Raw genomic sequence first — 21842 nt, forward strand, 5'->3', positions numbered from 1 at the left:
TTCAGCATTCAGTGAATTCTACTTATTTTATTGCTATTCACAAGGTAGTCTTTGTATAAATTCTAACTTCTCTCCATATGACCTTGCCAGCACTTGGATGCTGGACTACTCTGTCGTCCATATAATTACTCATGTATCTACTCAACAAGCTTTGGCCCAAACAGCTACATTCACAAGGTCCTTCCTACAGATGTTTGTAAATCATGTCAAATGCTAAGTAGAAGGATGGAGAACATGAAATTGACACAATTAACCCAGGCATCCTGCAGGTTGACAAGACATTCATGTAGCAAAACTACTGTGGCAAACTACATCAGACTATAGGTATCCTTCACAGTATAAAAGCAATTATTAACCTCCATCAATAAGCTGATTATTAAGAACACACGCCAACACATCAGGAAAATCCCAAAGTATGAGTTTGAGTCCACTTGGACATCACTCATATTATCTCTAATATGTTCTTTCATACCAATACCTTCAAAAAATAGGGGACAACTGTAAAATCTCTAACTTCTGAAACTGGAAAGCTAGAACTCAAAACTGCATCCCCACTAGGGAAATACTTCAACCAAAGTGATTTATCAATATTTTAAGTTATCAACATTTTATGAGAGATTGCTCTTAAGAAGGCAACAGATCTTTTAGAAAGCAGATACTCCAGCCCCAGTCAAGCCTTCAGATGAGTGCAGCCCTGGGCAAAAAATAGACTGAAAATCTCACAAGAGACCCTGAGCCAGAGCCATACAGGAAAGTCACTCTTTAATTTCTGACCTGTGAGATAATGAAAGTTTGTTGTTTTAGGCCACTTAAACAAAAAAACACAGTGAATTCAGCATTTATCCCCACTGAGTTTTAAATAAAAATGCCTGGGTTTAAATTATACTGTCACCTACAAATTGGCACTTGCTATTTACCTCTACAAGGATTAAATTAAGAGCCACTGTGGCAGCTTCAACACCCTCTGAAAGGAGTTCAGGGTGGAGATCAGAAATCAGGCACTCTGTGCTCTGGGTTAAAAAAAAAAAAAACTGGCAGAACAGGTCTTCAGATAGTTAGATATTTTCAGGAGCCAATTTTATGAGCCCAATTCTTGCATCTCCTCATATCTAGAAAAACACTAAAATCCTTCATGGAGACGTCTGCTCCTTCAGTAACCTTCATGAGACTAGTAGAAAAATATGTGCAAAAAATGTGTGCTTGACTGCATGGACTCCCCCTTCACCAAAATCACATATATACTGACCTTCCGCCCTACCTCTTTGGAGCAGTTCCTCAGAGCTATCTGAAATGCTGTCTCCCGGGCTATAGCCCTCATTTTGCCCCAGATAAAACTTAACTCACAAGTCTCACGTTGTGCATTTTTTTTCAGTCGACAACAGCTAAGTGAATTCATGCTCTATCTCACATAAAATTTCCTAACTAGAAAAGTGCTTAGTAAAGAAATACTTTAACAAGAGGAATTTTAAAGTTACTCTTTCCTGAGGCCAACAAAGACAAGTAAGGTAGCTATTTCTTTCAGAAGTGAATTAGCTGCAGGTCTAAGATAAAGTTAGTTTAAATCTGTAATTCCCACTGATTAATTCTATAGACATTCTATGAATGCCCTAACATTCTATGAAGCTGCAGACCAAGGGAAAAAGACAGATAACTACTACAGAACATTCCAAATCATTTGGTAGCTGAGCCTCAAAGCAGCCATTCCATAGCTATACCCTGCTATAGAAATACCGCACAGAGCCTTCTCTCCACTGATCCCCAAACTGAATATGAAAGAACATTCAGAGTTCCAGGACAGTGGTAGCATTTTATTATAAAAATGGTTTTTAAAAAATCCCTGGTGAATAAAAATAGAAAAATGAACTTATTCTATAAGCAGAGTCTTTAATTTTAGAATTTATCTACAAACATGTAAATGTACAAAAGGATTATTTTACTCTCTTATTTTTTAAATAGCACTAAGATGATAAAATATGCCAGGAACATGTCAGTAAAAAAGAGCCATAATTGTTCTAACACTTTCTCAAGGCCTGCATGAGATTTTCTACAAGGGGAAAAAACACTAGTTCACTTGCTCTTTTGTTACTGTTAAATGCTACTTCTTCTTTGTGGAAGGGACAATATTTCAAAGCACTAGGTGGTCGCTGGAGTAACAGCTGTTTTTGCTCTACAACTGCTTCAAAGGAATGTCAGTGAGAAGCACTGAGGCCACACCTCCCCCAGGAGGTGATGGTCTCATGATTTCACTACGTTGTGCTTTTGCGAATTTTCTCTGCATGAAGAGGCAGACATTAAAAATATTAAAGATAAATTAAAGAGCAAACAGAACCCCCTCAAAGACAGCATGTGACGGTCAACACGCAGCGTTTACCTTCTTCCCTCCGGTCACAAACTGCTTGCAGCTGGATCTCACGAAATGAGGATGCACGGCAATGATCTGCAAGGGAATAAGGACCCAACAGTGGTTTAGGAGTCACAGCTCCAGCACAGAATGAAAGCCCTTTGTACATTACCGGCAGCATGATCTAAAAATCAACCCGGCATCCTGGTAGGAAGTAATCTATGCAGGTAATATTCTGCACCAAGGATGAGTTTTGCTCTGGTATGAAAAGGTTTCTTCTACGAAGCTGGGTCAAAGCTAAAAGATGAGAGTGAACAGTTGTCGTTTCTGGCTGAGTGGGACCCTCCGAGTGGGCGCCCCTCTTTAGAGACAGCCAAGGCAGTCAGTAGAGGCAGCGAGATGTCACAAACGTTTGTAATGGAATACACTTCATAGAAGAAACCCAGAGAAAGAACCCAACTATCTCCTTGTCCAGACGCCTTCCAGTGACTGAGAGCACCCAGTGGAACAGGACTGGCGATACAGCCTCGGACACTTAGCACAATTACATCCGCACCCTAACAGCAGAAAGACAACAGAGCTGCAGGACCCAAGAGTTCCGGAGCTCAGCATCCAGGCCCTTCCCTTTCACCTCCAGCCTCAGTTCCCGGCCCGCTGGTTCTCATCCACTCTCCACGATCTCCCACCCCCTTAGAAAGGTTGCTCTCAAGGCTGCTCCATCTCTCATCACCGTTTACTTCACTTGCCAGTGGCATTTCTGAAGGTCTGGTGGCTGCACTCAGTGTAAACCCATCTTCGGGGCTCCCCTTTTATGGCTGTCAGCCTGCAGAGACTCTGCCTCCTTATTTTCTTACCCCCAAACCCATGTATTCATCAACTAATACACTGTGTTTTTTTCCAACCTACCTAACAGAATATTTCTGGGCATTAAAAAAAATTCACACAATTACACCTTCATAAAACTCCAACTAAATACATTCTACACTCTTATTAATTAACTAATATATTTCCACCCTCCAACGGAATAGATTCCTCTTCCTACACGGTCATTTTGAGGGCATTTAGCATATGACTCCTCATTTCTCTTACCATTTCTCCTTCCCAGGTTAGCCTTTCTTCCCTTCCACATTTCCCTAATCCATCCTGGATATCAATGGAATCATCTGCATATTCTGTTGTTACACATTCTTAAAATCTCTTAGGAGAGTCCTCTTAGCTCTCTTACAATGCATCATCCTATGTCGCAGCTGCTATTCCAGACATCCCCATGCCCCTCCACCACATTACCTTACCCCTTTTTTCTCCTTCTCACCCATAAGAAACCAAGGCCATCAGGGTCATTGCCCTTGGCTGCAGGTCCTTCACTGCCCAACGTAGCAACATTTGGGCTTGGCCTCACCGGCGGGGGGCTGGAGGACTCATATCCAAGGTTTCTCTCCCATCCCTTAGTGCCGCTCCACTAAGTCTTCCCTTTCTCTTATTTTTGATCTTTCCCCCTCTACTGACTTTTTACCATCAACCAAAACATGACCAGCAGAAATGCTCCTGGGACCCTGGCTTTCTCTCCGTCTATCAGATAAGTTCCCTTCGTCATCATGAAATTTCTTGGAAGAAGAGTCTACACTGCTTGTTTCTACTTCTTCATCTCCAATTTACTCCTTGACACGTGGTGAGCCTCCTGCTACGTGTTTCAGTCCCCACCTCGTGTCATCTCCGCACTGCCTTTCCCACAATGCCCACTCCTTCCTTCTGGAAACCCTCTCTCCTTTGGCTTCCCTGACACCACTCTCCTGGGTCTCCTCCGATCCCCCTAACTAATTCTTCTTAGATCCCTCACTGTTTTTTTTTTCTCCCACTACCTTAATCTTTAAATTAGTGCTCCAGAATTATTTCACCATCAGTCTTCTCACTCTTCTTTTTTTTAATATCTCTATTGGAATATAATTGCCTTACAATGTGTGTAGTTTCTGCTGTACAGGAAAGTGAATCAGCTATACGTATACATACATCCCCATTACCTCCTCCCTCTTGTGTCTCCCTCCCACCCTCCCTATCCCACCCCTCTAGGTGGTCACAAAGCACCAAGCTGACCTCCCTGTGCTATGTGGCTGCTTCCCACTAGCTATCTATTCTACATTTGGTAGTGTATATATGTCAATGCTAACTCTCTCACTTTGTCCCAGTTTCCCCTTCCCCCTTGTGTCCTCAAGTCCATTCTCTACATCTGTGTCTTTATTCCTGCCCTGCCCCTAGGTTCATGAGTACCACTTTTTTAGATTCCATATATATGTGCATTAGCATCCAGCATTTGTTTTTCTCTTTCTGACTTACTTAACTCTGTATGACAGACTCTAGGCCCATCCATCTCATTACAAATAACTCAATTTCATTCATTTTTATGGCTGAGTAATATTCCATTGTATACATGTGCCACATCTCACTCTTTAACTGGATAACATCTTTCAAAATGGTTTCATCTTACTCAGCTGTGGTTATTCATTTTGTGTTTTTAGGGCCAATCTCCATACTGAGGTCCATATTCATGTTTCCATGAATGTTTCCTACATAACATACATAACAGCACCAGATGTGCTACAGTTATCTAGACTCAAGCCCAAACTAGCAACATCCTTCCTCAAACCATCCCTTATTTCCACTGATGGCATTCCCACACACCATTACCAAAGCAAGACCCTGGATCTACCCTCAGCTCCTCCATCTTTTATGACCCTCGGCCACGCCATCACTAAGTCTTAGTACGTCTACCTCCTCGAGGCTTTCCCAATTCATTCCTTCTACACCATCTTGAGTACTCACTATCCCTCTTTTCACTGAGCTCCTGTAACACCATTTCTAGAGTACAGCATTAGCCTTCTAAATTGTCTCCTGTCCCCAATCACTCTCTTGCTTACATCCCCCTGCACTGTGGTGGGGCTGGCTTTCTAAAACACACATCAGATCCCATCTCTCCTTCACCTGTTGATCAATAAATGTTTGACTAAACACCTGAGAAAACTGAACGACCTCTTCCTTTAACAACCGTAATACCCACCATAACTACTATGACTGTTATCTAAAATCGGTCCTTCTGCCTCGGGTCTATCAGCTCTCACATCTAACACTGTTATAGCTGCCATATTACTTTTCCTTAAGCTTAGCTCAGTTTACGCCACTTCTTTGCTCTCCAACATTCAATAATTTCTCCTTATCTACCAGACGGAGTCCAAATTCCTTAGCCTGAATATAAAGCCAGCGTCAATCAGCCTGTGCAGCTTTCCTGCCAAGTCAGTATTTTATGCACCATCTAAACTAGACTATTTGCCACTTCCTGAACACGATTTGAATTTTCTAGCCTCTCTGTTTATATTATATTGTTCTTCCACATGGGAAGTCAGCTTTCTCCATCAGCCCTGTATATTAAAGCCCAAACAACAGTCCATCTACAAAGCCATCATTAACGAGGACAGCTAGAAGTAACCTCTCTCAGTTACAGATTCCTTAATACTGTTTTTACCTCTTTGAGTCTTTAATCACAGATTGTGTGTGTGTGTGTGTGTGTGTGTGTGTGTATCATCTCACCCACTACAACAAAAGATTCCTGAGGATAGACTGAGATCACAGTCACATACATTCTGTGTACCTTCCCAGCATCAAATAGTATCTGGTACATTGGTTGAACAGATACTTACTGACAAAATTAATTCAAGATTGGTAGTGTTCAAAGTATTGTAATCCTATTGCTTTTGTTGAGAAAATCCTTAGAAAAATTAAAACTTACTGAATACTTACTTTAATGGGACAGTCAAAAGTCTCATGAAATTCTTCTCCAGAATATAGTCCAAACACCTGCACCTAAAAAGTAAATGGATCTTGTCAGTTCACCATGATGGTAACAAAGAAGGCTGCTGTGTCAATGAGAACACATACTATCAATAAAAAAGTAGAGCAGTAGTTAAGAATCTGCCTGCCAATGCACGGGACATGGGTTCGAGCCCTGGTCTGGGAAGATCCCACATGCCGCAGAGCAACTAAGCCCGTGCACCACAGCTATGGAGCCTGCGCTCTACAACCTGTGAGCCACAATGACTGAGCCCACATACCACAACTACAGAGGCCTGCACACCTAGAGCCCGTGCTCCGCAATGAAGAGTAGCCCCCACTCGCTGCAACTAGAGAAAGCCCGCAAGCCTGCACACAGCAACGAAGACCCAACAACGCAGCCAAAATTAATAAGTAAATTTATTTTTTAAAAACCTTAAAAAAAAAGTAGAACACTTAGTAATCTAAAGCCCTTGTAATCTCTATTAAATATCCAATGAAAACAATTCTGTGGGGGTGAAAACACACTGCTGAAATTAAATTTTTACATGTATCTCATGGATAGAGTTCCCTTTGCACACAAGTTTGTTTTATTTATTAAATGGACGTCAACTTTAAAAATGAAATAGATATGAATAGGCTACTAATACCCTTTTATGAACTTCCCATAGACTATTCCTAAAGGAATTATTTATTCCTTTCCTTGAAGGAAAAAGGACCTTCTTTTTTGAGTCACAGATATATAAATCAACTGTGCAGATCAAAGTGGCAAAAGATTAGGTGAACTGCACTTCATTTACAATCTTATCTTGAATCTATTTAGAGTGTATAAACGTAAGATTTAATTTTCTCCTTATCAGTGCCTCCCTAAAAGTTGTTTAATCTTAACCTTTTCTCTGAGTGGTTGACTTTAAAAATTGAATAACATACATATTCAATCGAGTAATGTACATAAAGGGGTCAGATGACACATTCAGAGCTTGACAAATTTTTATGATACGAACATATCGCTGCAACCACGACCCAGGTCAAGAAGTAGAACTCAAGAAGCTCCCTTGTGTTCCTTCCCATTCATTCACACCCTCACAAACTAACCACTCCTCCAAAATCTATCACCTTCAGTAAGTTGTCCTAATGTTTGAATTTTATATAAATAGAATCATAAACTATTTCACTGGCTTCTTTCACTCAACATTTTCTTTCTGATATTTATCCATACTGCTATGTACGTACAGCAGGAGCTGGTTCTTTGTCATTGCCCTATAGTACTTCAATGTATGAATACATCATAATTTATGTATCCATCTTCCACTGATCATTTGGGTTGTTTCCAGATGGAGGCTATTATGAATAATGCTGCAGTGAAAACTCTTTCCAAATCTTTTGGTCCACTTATATACCCATTTATGAAGAAATGGAATTGTTGAGTCATAGGTTATGCATCTGTTTACATCTAATAGACAGACAAACGACTTTGCAAAGTGGTTCCAATCAATTTACACTCTCACAAGCACAGTGTATGAATTCCAGGAGCTCTCAAACACTTGGAACCAGCTATTAGGGGCACTTAGAACTATTTCCCAACACTTGAGATGTGTTCACTCTTTTTCTAGTCTCTAGAAGAGTGGTGTTATTTCTTCTTTAAATTTTTAAGAATTCACCTGTGAAGCCATCTAGGTCCAATGGCTCTCTGTGAGAAAGTTTTTCATTACAAATTCAATTTTTTAAATAGATATAAAACTACCTAGACTTTTTCTTGCTTTCATCTTAGTAAGTTTTTTGTTTTTTTGTTTTTCCTTTTTTGGCTGTGCAGCATAGCATGCAGGATCCTAGTTCCCCAACCAGGGATCAAACCCGTGACCCCTGCATTGGAAGTGCAGAGTCTTAACCACTGGACCACGAGGCAAGTCCCCATCTTAGTAAGTTCTGAGTAGTTCATGTGTGCAAGTTCCAAGAGGAAAATGTACTCATGTTATGATATCATTTGAGGAGATAAATTATTTCATTAAACTATAAAATCTTTAGAATATTCCACTCATTTTGTGACTGCTGTTTTTATGCCCTTGTGCCAAGTATGTTATTTGGGTTCCAAGAACAGCACATGGTACAATAACATAGAGGGAATTTGATTTACTCAGAGGCAGTCTGTTAAAATGTATTCTTGATATGGCAAATACATGTAGGGCCCACTACCACCTTGCTTCTCATTGTTCAGAGGGCATTGCATCACTGCTTTTATGTGAATGTATACGTACAGGATGCATTGAACTTCTTATAAAATGGCGGTAGAGAAGCTCAAAAGAAAAGCACTGCATTCAGAGTTTTACTCTATCCCAGGAAGTTGTAGTTGAATAAGCCCAACAAATCCAAGGAAACGGGGTCAAAATAAGACAAGTACTGTATCACCTGAATCTTAATGGAGTAAATTAACAAGTGCTCAACTTATTAATGTTACATCAGTAGAAACTCATGCTAAACTAGGAAGTTTACATTGTTCTAACATAAGCTACTTCTATGAATTCATTCTAACAATGTCGCTGACAACGTGGTCCCCTATCAACTCTTACACTCCTACTACCAACTTGGACCTCTAAATGCTTCCACGTGCTTTACCTCAGTGGGTCTCAGGCCAGACTGCACGGTTAGGATTCCTGGAAATTAATGGCCACATCCCACCCTAGACAAACTGAACTTTCTGGTGGGGTAAAATGATGTATTTTTTTTTTTTCAGGTGGAACGTATTTATTTCACTCATACTGTGGTCAACATCTACAATGTCTAGATGTTCCTCTTAGTTCTAAATTGATTTTTTAGCTGTAATTTGACTCACTTTTAACCAATGGGGAAGTCCCGTGTGAGGCACAGCATAATCTCTAGGCTAACATTCCAATCGCAAAGTATATTTCGATAACCTCTCCTCAGAGATGTGATGTCACTTCTCAGTCTTCTCCGATTGTGGAGGGAACAACCTTCTGGAAAAGCTGTCTATTAAAATGGCCAGTGTCATTCTGGCTTTTTTAGAAATTTCATTCTGAATTAAACTATCCTTATGGATTTGAAAATGAGAAGAAATACCTTTAAGATGATATTTTTAGGTTGATAACTGACCGTATGTAACTAGCAGTGAAAATCTTGCTCTGCCGCATTTGGCCCTTATAGCAAGACAGCTAGGGATGAAAGCAAACACCATTATGCCTGTTTAACAGATGATTCTGTGGAAAAATAAATGACTCACCTGAGGTTGTAAAAATCAAGAAGAGTATTCCAAGCCCTATTTTCTACACTCTATCATTATAGGAGCTAGCCTAAAATTTGCAAATCATAAAGATATCGTTCTACAATATATAAAGTGTAAGAAAAGTAGAATAGGGAAAAGAAAATCAAAAGCCTCAAATATTTGCCAAACTAACATGAAAGGGAATGAATTAGACAATGCTACAACAGAAGTTGAAACTAAATGCAGCAGACTATTCATTCAAATGGATAAAGTTCCTTCTGCTTATAACAGGGTAAAGATGATTTTAAGAACAAAAGTTAAGTGATTTTTATTGCAGGGAAAAGTACATGAGCTGAAAACAAACAAATATGAGCCCGTCGAAAAAGACTGAGGTATCAGTGAGAAAATAAATATTAGAAATATTGTAAATCTAATGGTGAAAATTAAATTATGAATTTCCAGGGGTGTCCCTTTACAAATCACAAATCAACAACAAAACAAACAAAAAAATGAATCCATACAAAGATATAATAGTAGAGTGATAAGAAGGAATAAACAGAAGAGAACAAATTGCAGAAGTTCTTAGAAAACAGGCTGAAACTCGTAACTACCCTTTAGAACTAGTGGAAGCAAAAATGTCATAGTGTACCCAGATTAGGGGCTGGAGGGGTGTTTGCTGAAGGCGGCAAAACAAGATTAGAACTCTTAGATTAGTCTCTATTAGTATGTTTAACTGAATAACATTTTCCTCAACTGTCATTGTCTCCTTCAGTATGGAAAACACTGAGACTTCACAAGACAAATCTCATAAACTTTACCAGTACAAGCAGGGTGAGTTGTAAAACCTTTGATATTTTGGTTCATTTCACTAATGTGACACCCAAACTAGTTGGTCAGAACTTAAACTACTAAAGCTAGTAAAATCCAAAACAATTCTCATTCATTTCCCCTCTCTCTCCCTCTTTATTTGTCATTTTCTCAGTGATTAGCACACTCCTCTGTGAAAAGAATCCGTAGAATGATTGCCTAGAAAGTTTGGGCTTTTAGGAAGATTACATCTGAGTTAAGAATCATATTTTTAAAGGTTAAAATAGAGAGGATCCTTTCGATAATGGTATCCCCTATAGCAGCCCTGACAACCTCTCCCAACTTGTCACAAAAATACCTAGTGAAGAAAAAGAGAAAATTCAGAACAATTGGCCTTAGAGTCGATCTACTGCAAAGTCTTGGAGGATTTCTCGTTAACTACAAACCCACAGAGCCATAGGAGGACCACAAAATGTATGTGCTATGTGTTTACCACCAGAAGTAAAGAAACCCTACCCTCATGAAACAATCAGGAAGATGTATAAGCCTTCTTCCCTTTAGCATGGAATTCTATGTATTTGCAAACCAGAAAACTGGGCGACGGGCCAGCTCACATAGAGAAACTGTGAATGAGGTGACCAGAGTGTTGGACAGCCCTCCCAGCTATTACTTCATTGTAACAGCCCCTCTCAAACCCCGGCTTGCAAATAACAACAGGTCAAGCATTAGAAGAACAGGGGTGAACATGTAAACTGTCATTCCATCTAGGGCAGTGGCTGGAGGGACCCTCGCAGGGGAGATGGCAGGTTTTCATATTCTCCACCCATGGAGGGTGTCAAAGACCCAGGAGGGAAGATAGGAGAGGCTCCCGGTTCACTGGAGGAGCTGCCTTAACTGGATACCTCCAGTCAGAGGAAATGGAGCTCATTAACAGGTCCCTATGTGAGCTGAAGGGTGACTCTACAACACCCAAAAGGATAACAAGCAGGGCCTGAATCTGTTTGCTAACCCAGGTTCAGAAAGAGTTTGTCTCCCTGTTCTGGAATGGATAAATGAGTAACAAAAATGCACACAAGGTCTATAAAAAGAATACCGCAGAACACAATTCCAGTGACTCAGAGGGAGAAAAGCCATGCTTTAAAAAATGTTTTAATAGGGACTTCCCTGGTGGTCCAGTGGTTAAGACGCCATGCTTCCACTGCAGGGGGTGCAGGTTCGATCCCTGGTCGGGGAGCTAAGATCCCACATGCCGTGCAGCACGGCCAAAAAAAAAAAAAAAAAAAAAAAAAAAGTTTTAATAGTAACCAGAAAAGAAAAAAACAAACAAACTACAAAAACTATTTGTCAACTTCAATAAGAAGAAGAGACCTCTATGAATCTGGAGCAAAGGATAGGACAACAATGATAATGATGATGGTAACAGCTGACGACTACTACGTGTTTCTTCTGTTCCAGATACTATTCCAAACCACTAACATATATTAACTAATTCATTTCTCCTAATGATTAATGAGGCAGGTACTGTTACTATCCCCCCTTTTATAGAGGAGGAAATAGGGTGAAGCACAGAGAGGTTTGAATCACTTAGCTGACAACACACAGCTCAAATGTGGCAGGATAATTCCACTCCCAACCACTCCACCTCTAAGACACTCTAAGACATGCAAGAAGTCATAATTTTTGGTTTTAAAAATTAAACATAGATCAGGCTGACGTGAAAAGAAACTTGGGAGAGGTTGAAAGAGTTCAGGAAAAACAAAAAGGCAAAACAGAATAAAAGTCTACTCCAGAAAGCAAAATTGATATTGGAAGCAAAGTACCTCAGCAAAGGGGCCAAACAAGAAGAGAAACTCTCCCTGACTACAGAGAAATGAGAGGATAAAAACCATGAGAAAGCAAAGCACATGTATGAGGTATATGTATGTGTGTGTATATGTGTGTGGGGGGGGGTGTGTGTGGGTGTGTGTGTCACAAAACATGACCAATTTTTCTTACAGTATATTTTCTTTCTTTTTAAAAAATTAATTTTTAAAGATTTCAGTACAGTTCATTTACAATGTTCTGTTAGTTTCAGGTGTACAGCAAAGTGAGTCAGTTATACATGCACATAAATCCACTTTTTTTTAGATTCTCTTCCCATACAGGCCATTACGGAGTACTGAATAGAGTTCCCTGTGCTATTTAGTAGGTCCTTATTAATTATCTATTCTATATATAGTAGTGTGTATATGTCAATCCCAATCTCCCAATTTATCCCTCCCCCTCCGACGTAAATCACAGCAAGATCTTTTTTTGATCCACCTCCAAGAGTAATGAAAGTAAAAACAAAAATAAACAAATGGGACCTAATTAAACTTAAAAGCTTTTGCACAGCAAAGGAAACCATAAACAAAACAAAAAGAAAACCCACAGAATGGGAGAAAATACTTGCAAATGAAGTGACCGACAAGGGATTAATCTCCAAAATATATAAACAACTCGTGCAGCTCAATATCAAAAAAACAACTCAATCAAAAGAGTGGGCGGGGGGCTTCCCTGGTGGCGCAGTGGTTGAGAGTCCGCCTGCCGATGCAGGGGACACGGGTTCGTGCTCCGGTGCGGGAGGATCCCACATGCCGCGGAGCAGCTGGGCCCGTAAGCCATGGCCGCTGAGCCTGTGCATCCGGAGCCTGTGCTCCGCAACGGGACAGGCCACAGCAGTGGGAGGCCAGTGGGCGGAAGATCCAAATAGACATTTCTCCAAATGACCAAAAAGTACATGAAAGGATTCTCAACATCCCTAATTATTAGAGAAATGCAAATCAAAACTACAGTGAGGTACTGCCTCACACCAGTTAGAATGGCCATCCTCAAAAAATCTACAAACAGTACATGCCGAAGAGGGTGTAGAGAAAAGGGAACCCCCTACATATATTTTCAAAAGAGAAGAAGGGTGGATACGGCTTATCCATTCACCGCTTACCTTGGAAAGGTGAGTGAGGTACAACAAAATGGGAGGGGAAGAGGCCAGACTACAGGTGGTTAGTGAAGGGTTAGCAATAAAAACACAATGAACTTAGAACTGCCCACACACCCAGCACTGGCTCTGCCACATTCCCATCCAGGCCTCGCACTGTGCCCACTGCCCAGCTGAGGCAGTGGAGGGGCCGGGGGTCAAGCAACATCCCTGACCTAACAGAGAAGAGTGGGAAAGCCGCCCAGGCAGGCGCGGTGCAGAGCGATGCTCTTAGCCTCAGCGCAATACCGCCTCCAGCCTAAGTATTATTGAGTTTCTCTGAAGAAATGAAAACACGTGGAACTGAAGCAATAATCAAAATCAGGACTGAAGTCAACTTTCCTGAAATGAAAACAATACTTCAGTATATGGATCAAAAGGACTTACCCTCTTCCAGACAAAATGAATGAAAATAGACCCAAACAAGACATTAACTTAGCAAACTGAATTACAAGGGCTGTTCGTTGCCCTTGGTAGTGCTGTTGTTATTATGATGAGTCTGAGCTCCAAGGCAGGACAAAAAAAAAAAAATTAAAAAGGTTTTGTGAAACAACAAAAATAGGCTGGCCTCTGACATGTCTAGGAAAATAAAGGTTAGTGAGAAGGGAGTAAAGTCTCCAAAACTTTGAGAGAAAATAGTTCAACCCAGAATTCTATATTAAATTAATTCTAGTTTATGTATGAGGGCGACATAGGCAAAAGATCAGAAAATAAGGCTGGTACATACCTATGCGGAAAGGTACCTAAAAATGTATACCAGTAACACACACACACACAAACGCGTGCACGCACACACAGTATATGTGTGAGTGTATTTCAAAATTTGGAACTCGAGGATAAATAAAAAGATTAGAACTGAGCACCAGCTGACTAAACAGAGTAAATTTTAAACAACTGTTAGAATTATGACTTTAAAACTGAATATCAAAGGTTATCTATGAAATAGAAGGTAATGATTTATCTAGGAATCTTAATGCACTAAAGAAAGAAAAATTGCAACAGCCATTGAAAGATGCACGAGATCTAGGTATCTGGAGTTGATCTTGCTTAAAAATCTTTCTGGTACTATCATCACTAACCACTTTACCAGATCACTGTATATTAGCACCTCAATTTTCACAATTCTGACTAACCCACGAGGAGGGCTAGCTTACACAACTATGTGCGCTGAAATATTTATTTTCAATTCTATCAACGCTGATAAAATATATGAGAAAACCATTCTTCAAAAATGCATCATGGGTCTACAACAAAATATGGCAGTTATAAATTTGACTAAAATAGGAAAACAGAGATGCTTGCCAAGAAGTGTGCCAGGAGATATCTGAGGGTCACCTCGTTATCCACCAGACACAGTAGTTAAAATATACTGCTTTGCCGCATCAAATAGTAATTCTTCAAAATTTAGAGTTCTGAAAATTCTTAGACGAAGTATCTTAGTATAAGTTCTTTTCCAATTCAAAAACAATATTGTCCTTCAACAAATTAGTTCAATTACATTGGCATTAATCCAGAAGGAATTCCTCCTCACCTTTCAGAAAACAAAAATGAAGATGATCTTTCTTATAAATACGAAATGTTTCAAGAGTTTGGATAATTCTTCTCAATTTCTGCACGTACCAACTCCTCCCTTACCTATCTTTGATGGTCTGGTTCATCTCAGAATTTCAGAAAATTTGACAGTGCTTTTTGAAAAGCATGAGTGTTCCAATTACTATTACTAGACTCTTTGGGTAACATTAGGCTTAGATATATAAAAATGCATTCTTGTCTGTCAAGAAGACTTCATTGTTCTTTTGTTAACAGATTAAATGGGTATAAATCTTTTACACTGATTACACTGTTTTTAATTTACTTATCCTAATGGCCCATTGAATTTAGATCCCATAAAAAACATAAAATTAGATTAGGAAATCTGCTCTATGAAGTCAAGAATATGTAAGGTTCTGTAATGATTCTTAATGCACTCTCTTCTTCAACTGTTATTTTAGAAGAGTGGCTTAAATACGCTGTGCATTAGAATTTTATCATTGCAAACCAACATTAGAAAAGCCTTCCACTGACTGAAAAACAAAAGACATGCTTATAAGTGGAAAATCAACCACCACAACCACTAAATGTCACAGCTCAACATCAGCAAGAAGCACTGATAATTGTTAGTTATACACTGCATAAATGATGTATGTCCTCGGTCGAGGAAGTAGGGGCCAGGTTTTTCCAAACTGTACATATATTGATTTTACATTTATTTAATGTGGCCACTGTAAGATACTTCATTCTTCTGATAAACTATGATTGCTTATCAAAAGATTCTATAATTCAACAGAAACATTCATAACTGGTGTGTGAAAATGAAAACCACCAGCCCACAGAAATCATGCCCACAAAATCCAATTTTTGTGGATTTATGGCAGAAAGGCATTAAACCACTGTCTTGCAGGAACTGCAGACCAGTCGCTGAAGCCTAAGTGGCACAGCAGTAATGATTAAGGTGACATGTCCCTCTGCCACAGCTGTTAATCAGCTTAATACTAGTTACATTATTGACATTCTTGTAATTATTTTTCCTAAGGCACATTTGCGCAAAATATATTTTACTTTAATTATGAGCGATCGGGAACAAGTCTGATACCCAAAAAGAATAATCAAGGTTCTCCTACTGCAGGTATACAGTAGGCACAGCGCTGCTCCGAGCCCCTGGAGTTGGTAACATCACAGCCCACAGAGCTGGAGCACTGCTTTCCATGTGACCATGTAAGCCCCATACCTTGCCATCCTCTGAACACACGCCCATGTGTTCACCACTTTCATCCAGGCTAATCTGATTTATCTTCACAGGACTCTATTAAAAACAAAAGAACAAATAAACATGGTAAACCTTCAGAAACATATATATCAAAAGTTAAATGCCTTGGCTTTTCGTAAAATGTAAGTGATACAAGTTGTCTATTAGTTTAGATGCAGAAGTCCAAGACATATTTTGCTTCTGCAAATGAAAATGGTAAAATATAGCTTTGTTCCCAGACATGTAATAAGCCCAGAAACCTAAGATTTCCCCAAATTACCTGTTTCACATACTTGAAGTCCCAGCTAAAAATGGTACTTTTCTTACCTGTTATGTACCTTTTTATTTGTTCTGTTCTATTTACTCCACAGTCCTAAAATTCTTTCCCAGCCAAATTCGTTAAAAGAACAAAACAGGGCTTCCCTGGTGGCGCAGTGGTTGAGAGTCCGCCTGCCGATGCAGGGGATGCGGGTTCGTGCCCCGGTCTGGGAAGATCCCACATGCCGCGGAGCGGCTGGGTCCGTGCGCCATGGCCGCTGAGCCTGCGCATCCAGGAGCCTGTGCTCCGCAATGGGAGAGGCCACAGCAGTGAGAAGCCCGTGTAACGCAAAAAAAAAAAAAAAAAAAAAAGAACAAAACAAAAACCAAAATAAAAATCATGATGTAAAGAAAAATTTTAGTTTTTTTAATTGAAATATAGTTGATTTACAATGTCATGTTAGTTGCTGGTATACAGTAAAATGATTCAGATATATATATATATATATATATATATATATATATATATACACACACACACACACACACACATTCTTTTTCATATCCTTTTCCATTATGGTTTATCACAGGATATTGAATTTAGTTCCCTATGCTATGCAGTAGGACCTTATTGTTTACGTATTTTATATACAGTAGTATGTATCTGCTAATCCCCAACTCCTCATTTATCGCTGCCCCACCACCTCTCCCCTCTGGTAACCGTAAGTTTGTTTTCTGTGTCTGTGAGTCTGTTTCTGTTACATCATACTTTAGATTCCACATATAAGTGATATCATATGGTATTTGTCTTTCTCTGACTTTCTTCACTTACTATGATAATCTCTAGGTCCATCCATGCTGCTGCAAATGGCACTATTTCATTCTTTTTTTTTTTTAATTTTTATTGGAGTACAGTTGCTTTACAATGTTGTGTTAGTTTCCACTGCACAGCAAAGTGAATCAGCTATACATATACCTGTATCCCCTCTTTTTTGGATTTGCTTCCCATTTAGGTCACCACAGAGCACTGAGTAGAGTTCCCTGTGCTATACAGTAGGTTCTCCTTAGTGTTCTATTTTATACATAGTATCAATAGTGTATACATGTCGATCCCAATCTCCCAGTTCATCCCACCTCCCCCTGTCCCTCATGGTATCCATACGTTTGTTCTCTATGTCTGTGTCTCTATTTCTGCTTTGTAAATAAGGTCGTCTGTACCAATGGCATTATTTCATTCTTTCTTATGACTGAGTAATATTCCATTGTATACATGTACCACATCTTCTTTATCCATTCCTCTGTTGATGGACATTTAGGTTGCTTCCATGTCTTGACTATTGTAAATAGTGCTGCTAAGAATATTGGGGTGCACGTATCTTTTCAAATCAGAGTTTTCTCTGGATGTATGCCCAGGAGTGGGATTGTTGGATCATATGGCAACTCTAAAATCTTAGTCATTTTACTTTGCCTCACCAGCCAATCCATTTCTTCTTCTCTTACAAATTACTAAATCAACTTTTTATTTATACTCTATGCTTAGTACTTTCTGGGGGAATTCCCCAGGGTCTAATTGATAGTAACTAATTTTGTCATCCTCCATTCTTTTTTATTTTTTTTTCTTTTGTGGTACGCGGGCCTCTCACTGCTGTGGCCTCTCCCGTTGCGGAGCACAGGCTCCGGATGCGCAGGCTCAGTGGCCATAGCTCACGGGCCCAGCTGCTCCGCGGCATGTGGGATCTTCCCGGACTAGGGCATGAACCCGTGTCCCCTGCATCGGCAGGCGGACTCTCAACCACTGCGCCACCAGGGAAGCCCCATCTTCACAGATTTTTAAGTTTGAGATTACTCAAAAGAATGGAGGCCCGTGAGCCACGGCCGCTGAGCCTGCGCGTCCGAAGCCTGTGCTCCGCAACGGGAGAGGCCATAGCAGTGAAAGGCCCACATACCGCAAAAAAAAAAAAAAATCTGTGACGATGGAATTAGGCATTCTACTTTGGATGTATTTTCCCAAGAGTAAACACACAACTGTAGTTTTAATATTTTTCACAGTTTTCCAGTTCTCTATGTAGCCAACTGTTTACTCACTAAAATATTCATACAGGTGGATTTTCTAAAGAGAAATCAAAATTAGTAAATGTTGACATTAAAAAATGGCAACCTTTTCTTTTTTTTTTGCTTCTTACGTAATGACAGTTTACAACTATCTTCCACAAAACATGATAGAACAAATTAACCACAAAAAGAGAAGACTTCATTGGTTTCAACATGAGCCTGCAAATTCATTTTTTTCAATACCTAACCTTAAAATAATTCAGTTTGTGCATAAGAATAAAATGGAAATACACAAAGTTGATTGTTCTATGCTCAACGGAAAATATCTCCAAGCTAGTAAGTCATGGCCAGGACAGACCAAGACTCCCTGACCTTGGAAAGGCCACCCACTGCCTGATGCTGCTGAGAGAAACTCCCATGTTACAGGTGGAAACAGCTGGCTACAGAACCCGTTCTCACCCTGATCCCTAAATCACGCCTGAAACGCAGCTCATGAAAACCAAGCTATCTCCTTAAAAGATGCTAGAATGTTAGAACAGGGAAGGACCTTACAGAGATATCTGTTCCATTTATAGGAGAATAAACCAACCCCATGGATCACATTCACAACAGAGAAAAAGCAGAGCCAGGGCTCTGACCTTAAGAGCAGTGAAGAGAACTTTGTGATGGGCAGCAAGGAAGATGCAAAACAAAAGCTGAACTGGGAAAGCAATGAGGCCAGTGTGTCTGGACTTCTGGCCGACGAGCCTGAATGCGCAGCTTCTACAGTCTTCTTTGGATAAATGCTTTCCTCACTGAATACCTTCTGTTAACAACTTCCTGATTCTGATCTTTTGTTCGCCAAACAACATTTTAATGCCCATTTTACTTGTGGCAAATATAAACCCCACATACCTCAGACTGTAATTTAATTGGTCTCTGGTTATAACCTACCTCAGATTATAATTCAATAGATGTGTGTGGCTTGATCACTGCCAAGGTTTCCTGTCCTAACCAATATGGTACTATCCACATGTGACTATATAGAAAGTTAAGTTAGTTAAAATCAATCACAGTTAAATATTCATGTCCTCCGTTGCACAAGTGCTCAATAGCCACATGTGACTAGCGGCTACTGTATGAAAAAGCACACAGATCACAGAATGTTTTCATCATTTCAGAAAGTTCTACAGGGCAGCACTGTTCCAGGCCTACCAAACTGAGCCTCAGTGCTGAGTACAACGCTTCTTCACAAGGCCCTTCTGTACAACTTACATCGAGAAGTATATCTTCTCCCCATGCACCTTTCAAACTGTACATCATTTGTTCTTGGACTCTGTGCTCACGGCCTGTGCTAAGATTCTAGGAATCACACTGTATTATTTTCAAAGACCTGGCATACACGTTAGCTGATCCTCACAACTTCTGGCGAAAGCAGTCAGCCTAGGATGGTTATCTCCACCTCACAATAAGGAAAATGAGGCCTCAAGAGTTTACGTGAGCTGTCTAGAGCCTTAGTACTGCTATGTGGCTAGACCACAGAGTGGTATTCTTAGTATGAATAAACGCAACTTTTTATTACAACATGTTTCTTCCTGAATAGAAAATAATTTGTATCACCACATTAGCAATATTATGGGGGAAAATAAATCATAACAACAAGGTATAAGAATCCTTTTTCCTTTATATCTGTTAGCAATGGTTAGCTTTTTTTTTTTTTGCCAACGATCAATATTCACTGATTTATTTCCCCAACTACTAACAACTTAAACATTTTCTTAAGCCTGTCGGCCAATTAATTTATTCTTCTAAAAACTTTGTTCACATCTCTTATTTTTTCTATTAATGTTTGTTCTTTTCTTGTCCATTTCCTTCTTTTTTTTTTTTTTTAAAGGGTATGAGGTCTTGGTACAATACCTTACCCTGACATTGTATATGTGGTCTCCTGTATATTTTTGCAAGACGGTTATTGCTTTATTTCTCACATCTAAGTTTGTAATACTTTCATGATTCATCTTTTTTTTTTTACATCTTTATTGGAGTATAATTGCTTTACAATGGTGTGTTAGTTTCTGCTGTATAACAAAGTGAATCAGCTATACATATACATATATCCCCATATCTCCTCCCTCTTGCGTCTCCTTCCCTCCCACCCTCCCTATCCCACCCCTCTAGGTGGTCACAAATCACCTAGCTGATCTCCCTGTGCTATGTGGCTGCTTCCCACTAGCTATCTATTTTACGTTTGGTAGTGTATATATGTCCATGCCACTCTCTCACTTTGTCACAGCTTACACTTCTTATCTTCTTCCAAATGGATACCCATTTGGACTAGCCCCATTGTTTGAAAACCACACCCTTCTCCTCCTGAAGAGAACTATGTTTATCATATAATAAATATTTATATACATTGAGATAATCTTCTGGGTTTTCAACTGTGGTCCCTTTGTCCATTGTTATATCATTTCAACCTTGATTTAATTATAGAAGACGTACATGGTATGTTCTGATATCTGGTAAGGTGAGTCCCAGTCACAATTCTTCACACTTTCCTTGGTGTTTCTCAAGTATTTATACTTTCATGAGAATTACAAGATAAAAGGACCCCCATGTTGCCACACATAATGGTCATTATTCAATCCTAACTTACTTTACCTAATACAAGCATGGAACACTGATGACAACTCTCCCCCTCTCTCTGCTTCCAATGTATCATACTTGTCTGAGTTTTCTTTGGAATTTCTAGTTGTTCCGTCTCAGTCTCTTCGGCCGAATACTCCTCATCTCCTGATCCCTGTACCTCATAGCTCAGTCCTGGCACCTCTTCCCTTTTACATCCACACGAGCTCTCTTGGTATTCTCTCCAGGCCATGGGATGACTCCTGAATTTAAATCCCTGGACTGGGCCTCTCCCTATTCCAGACCAATATCTAGGACTGCCCATTTTACATATGTACTTGGATGCCTAAATGGGCATATGAACTAAAGCATATCCAAAACTGAGAATCTGATCTTCCTTCCTGGACGGGCTCTTCCTGATGTCTCGCCCATCCGTAGTAGTTAAGGACTGATCCAATCCTCTCGTTGCACAAGACAAAAACCTTGGAGCCAGTCTTGACTCCTGTCTTTCTTCCACACTTTACATCGCTATCTGTCGGCAATTCCTACCATCTCTTCAAACAAAATGTATCCAGACTTCCACCACCCCTATGGCTGCCATCCTGGTTTAAGTTATCACCACCCTTGTCTGGATTATTGTAATAGTCTCCAAACTAGTAGACCTACGTCTGCCCTAACTCCCCCAGAAATCTAACCTCAACAAACCAGTAGAGTATATTGGTAATAGGTGGATCAGACAATGTCACTCCTTTGTTTCAAACCCTCCAAAGGCCTCCCATCTCAGGATAAAACCCAAAGTGTTTACTATGACCTGACAGTCCTAAATGATATGGCTGAAGCCCTGCCTTATCCACCCTCGGCCTTGTTCTCGCTCCTCCAGCCACGATGACCTTGTTGCTGTTTCTTCAGTCCTAGAGCCTTTGCGTTTGTTTGCCGGTGCCTGGGATGGTTTTTCTGCCAGCTCTTCACT

The 21842-nt window shown here is 40.0% G+C and overlaps 1 protein-coding gene across 3 annotated transcripts in view; it reads right to left on the reverse strand.

Moving 5' to 3' along the window:
* The window catches only part of VPS41 (VPS41 subunit of HOPS complex), a gene marked incomplete at its 5' end in the record, with an annotated part of 191650 nt that overhangs the window by 90328 nt on the left and 79480 nt on the right, over positions 1-21842 (reverse strand). For 2 of the 3 annotated variants that reach the window (XM_079711715.1, XM_079711713.1), the window contains 3 exons: positions 2372-2437; positions 6131-6193; positions 15947-16021. In XM_079711715.1, the coding sequence (XP_079567841.1) occupies positions 2372-2437; positions 6131-6193; positions 15947-16021 (204 nt within the window). The remainder of the gene's footprint in view (positions 1-2371; positions 2438-6130; positions 6194-15946; positions 16022-21842) is intronic. The other variant, XM_079711714.1, reaches the window with a different exon arrangement.

Source organism: Hyperoodon ampullatus, assembly GCF_949752795.1.
Source record: "Hyperoodon ampullatus genome assembly, chromosome: 9".
In the NCBI taxonomy this organism is placed as follows: domain Eukaryota; kingdom Metazoa; phylum Chordata; class Mammalia; order Artiodactyla; family Ziphiidae; genus Hyperoodon; species Hyperoodon ampullatus.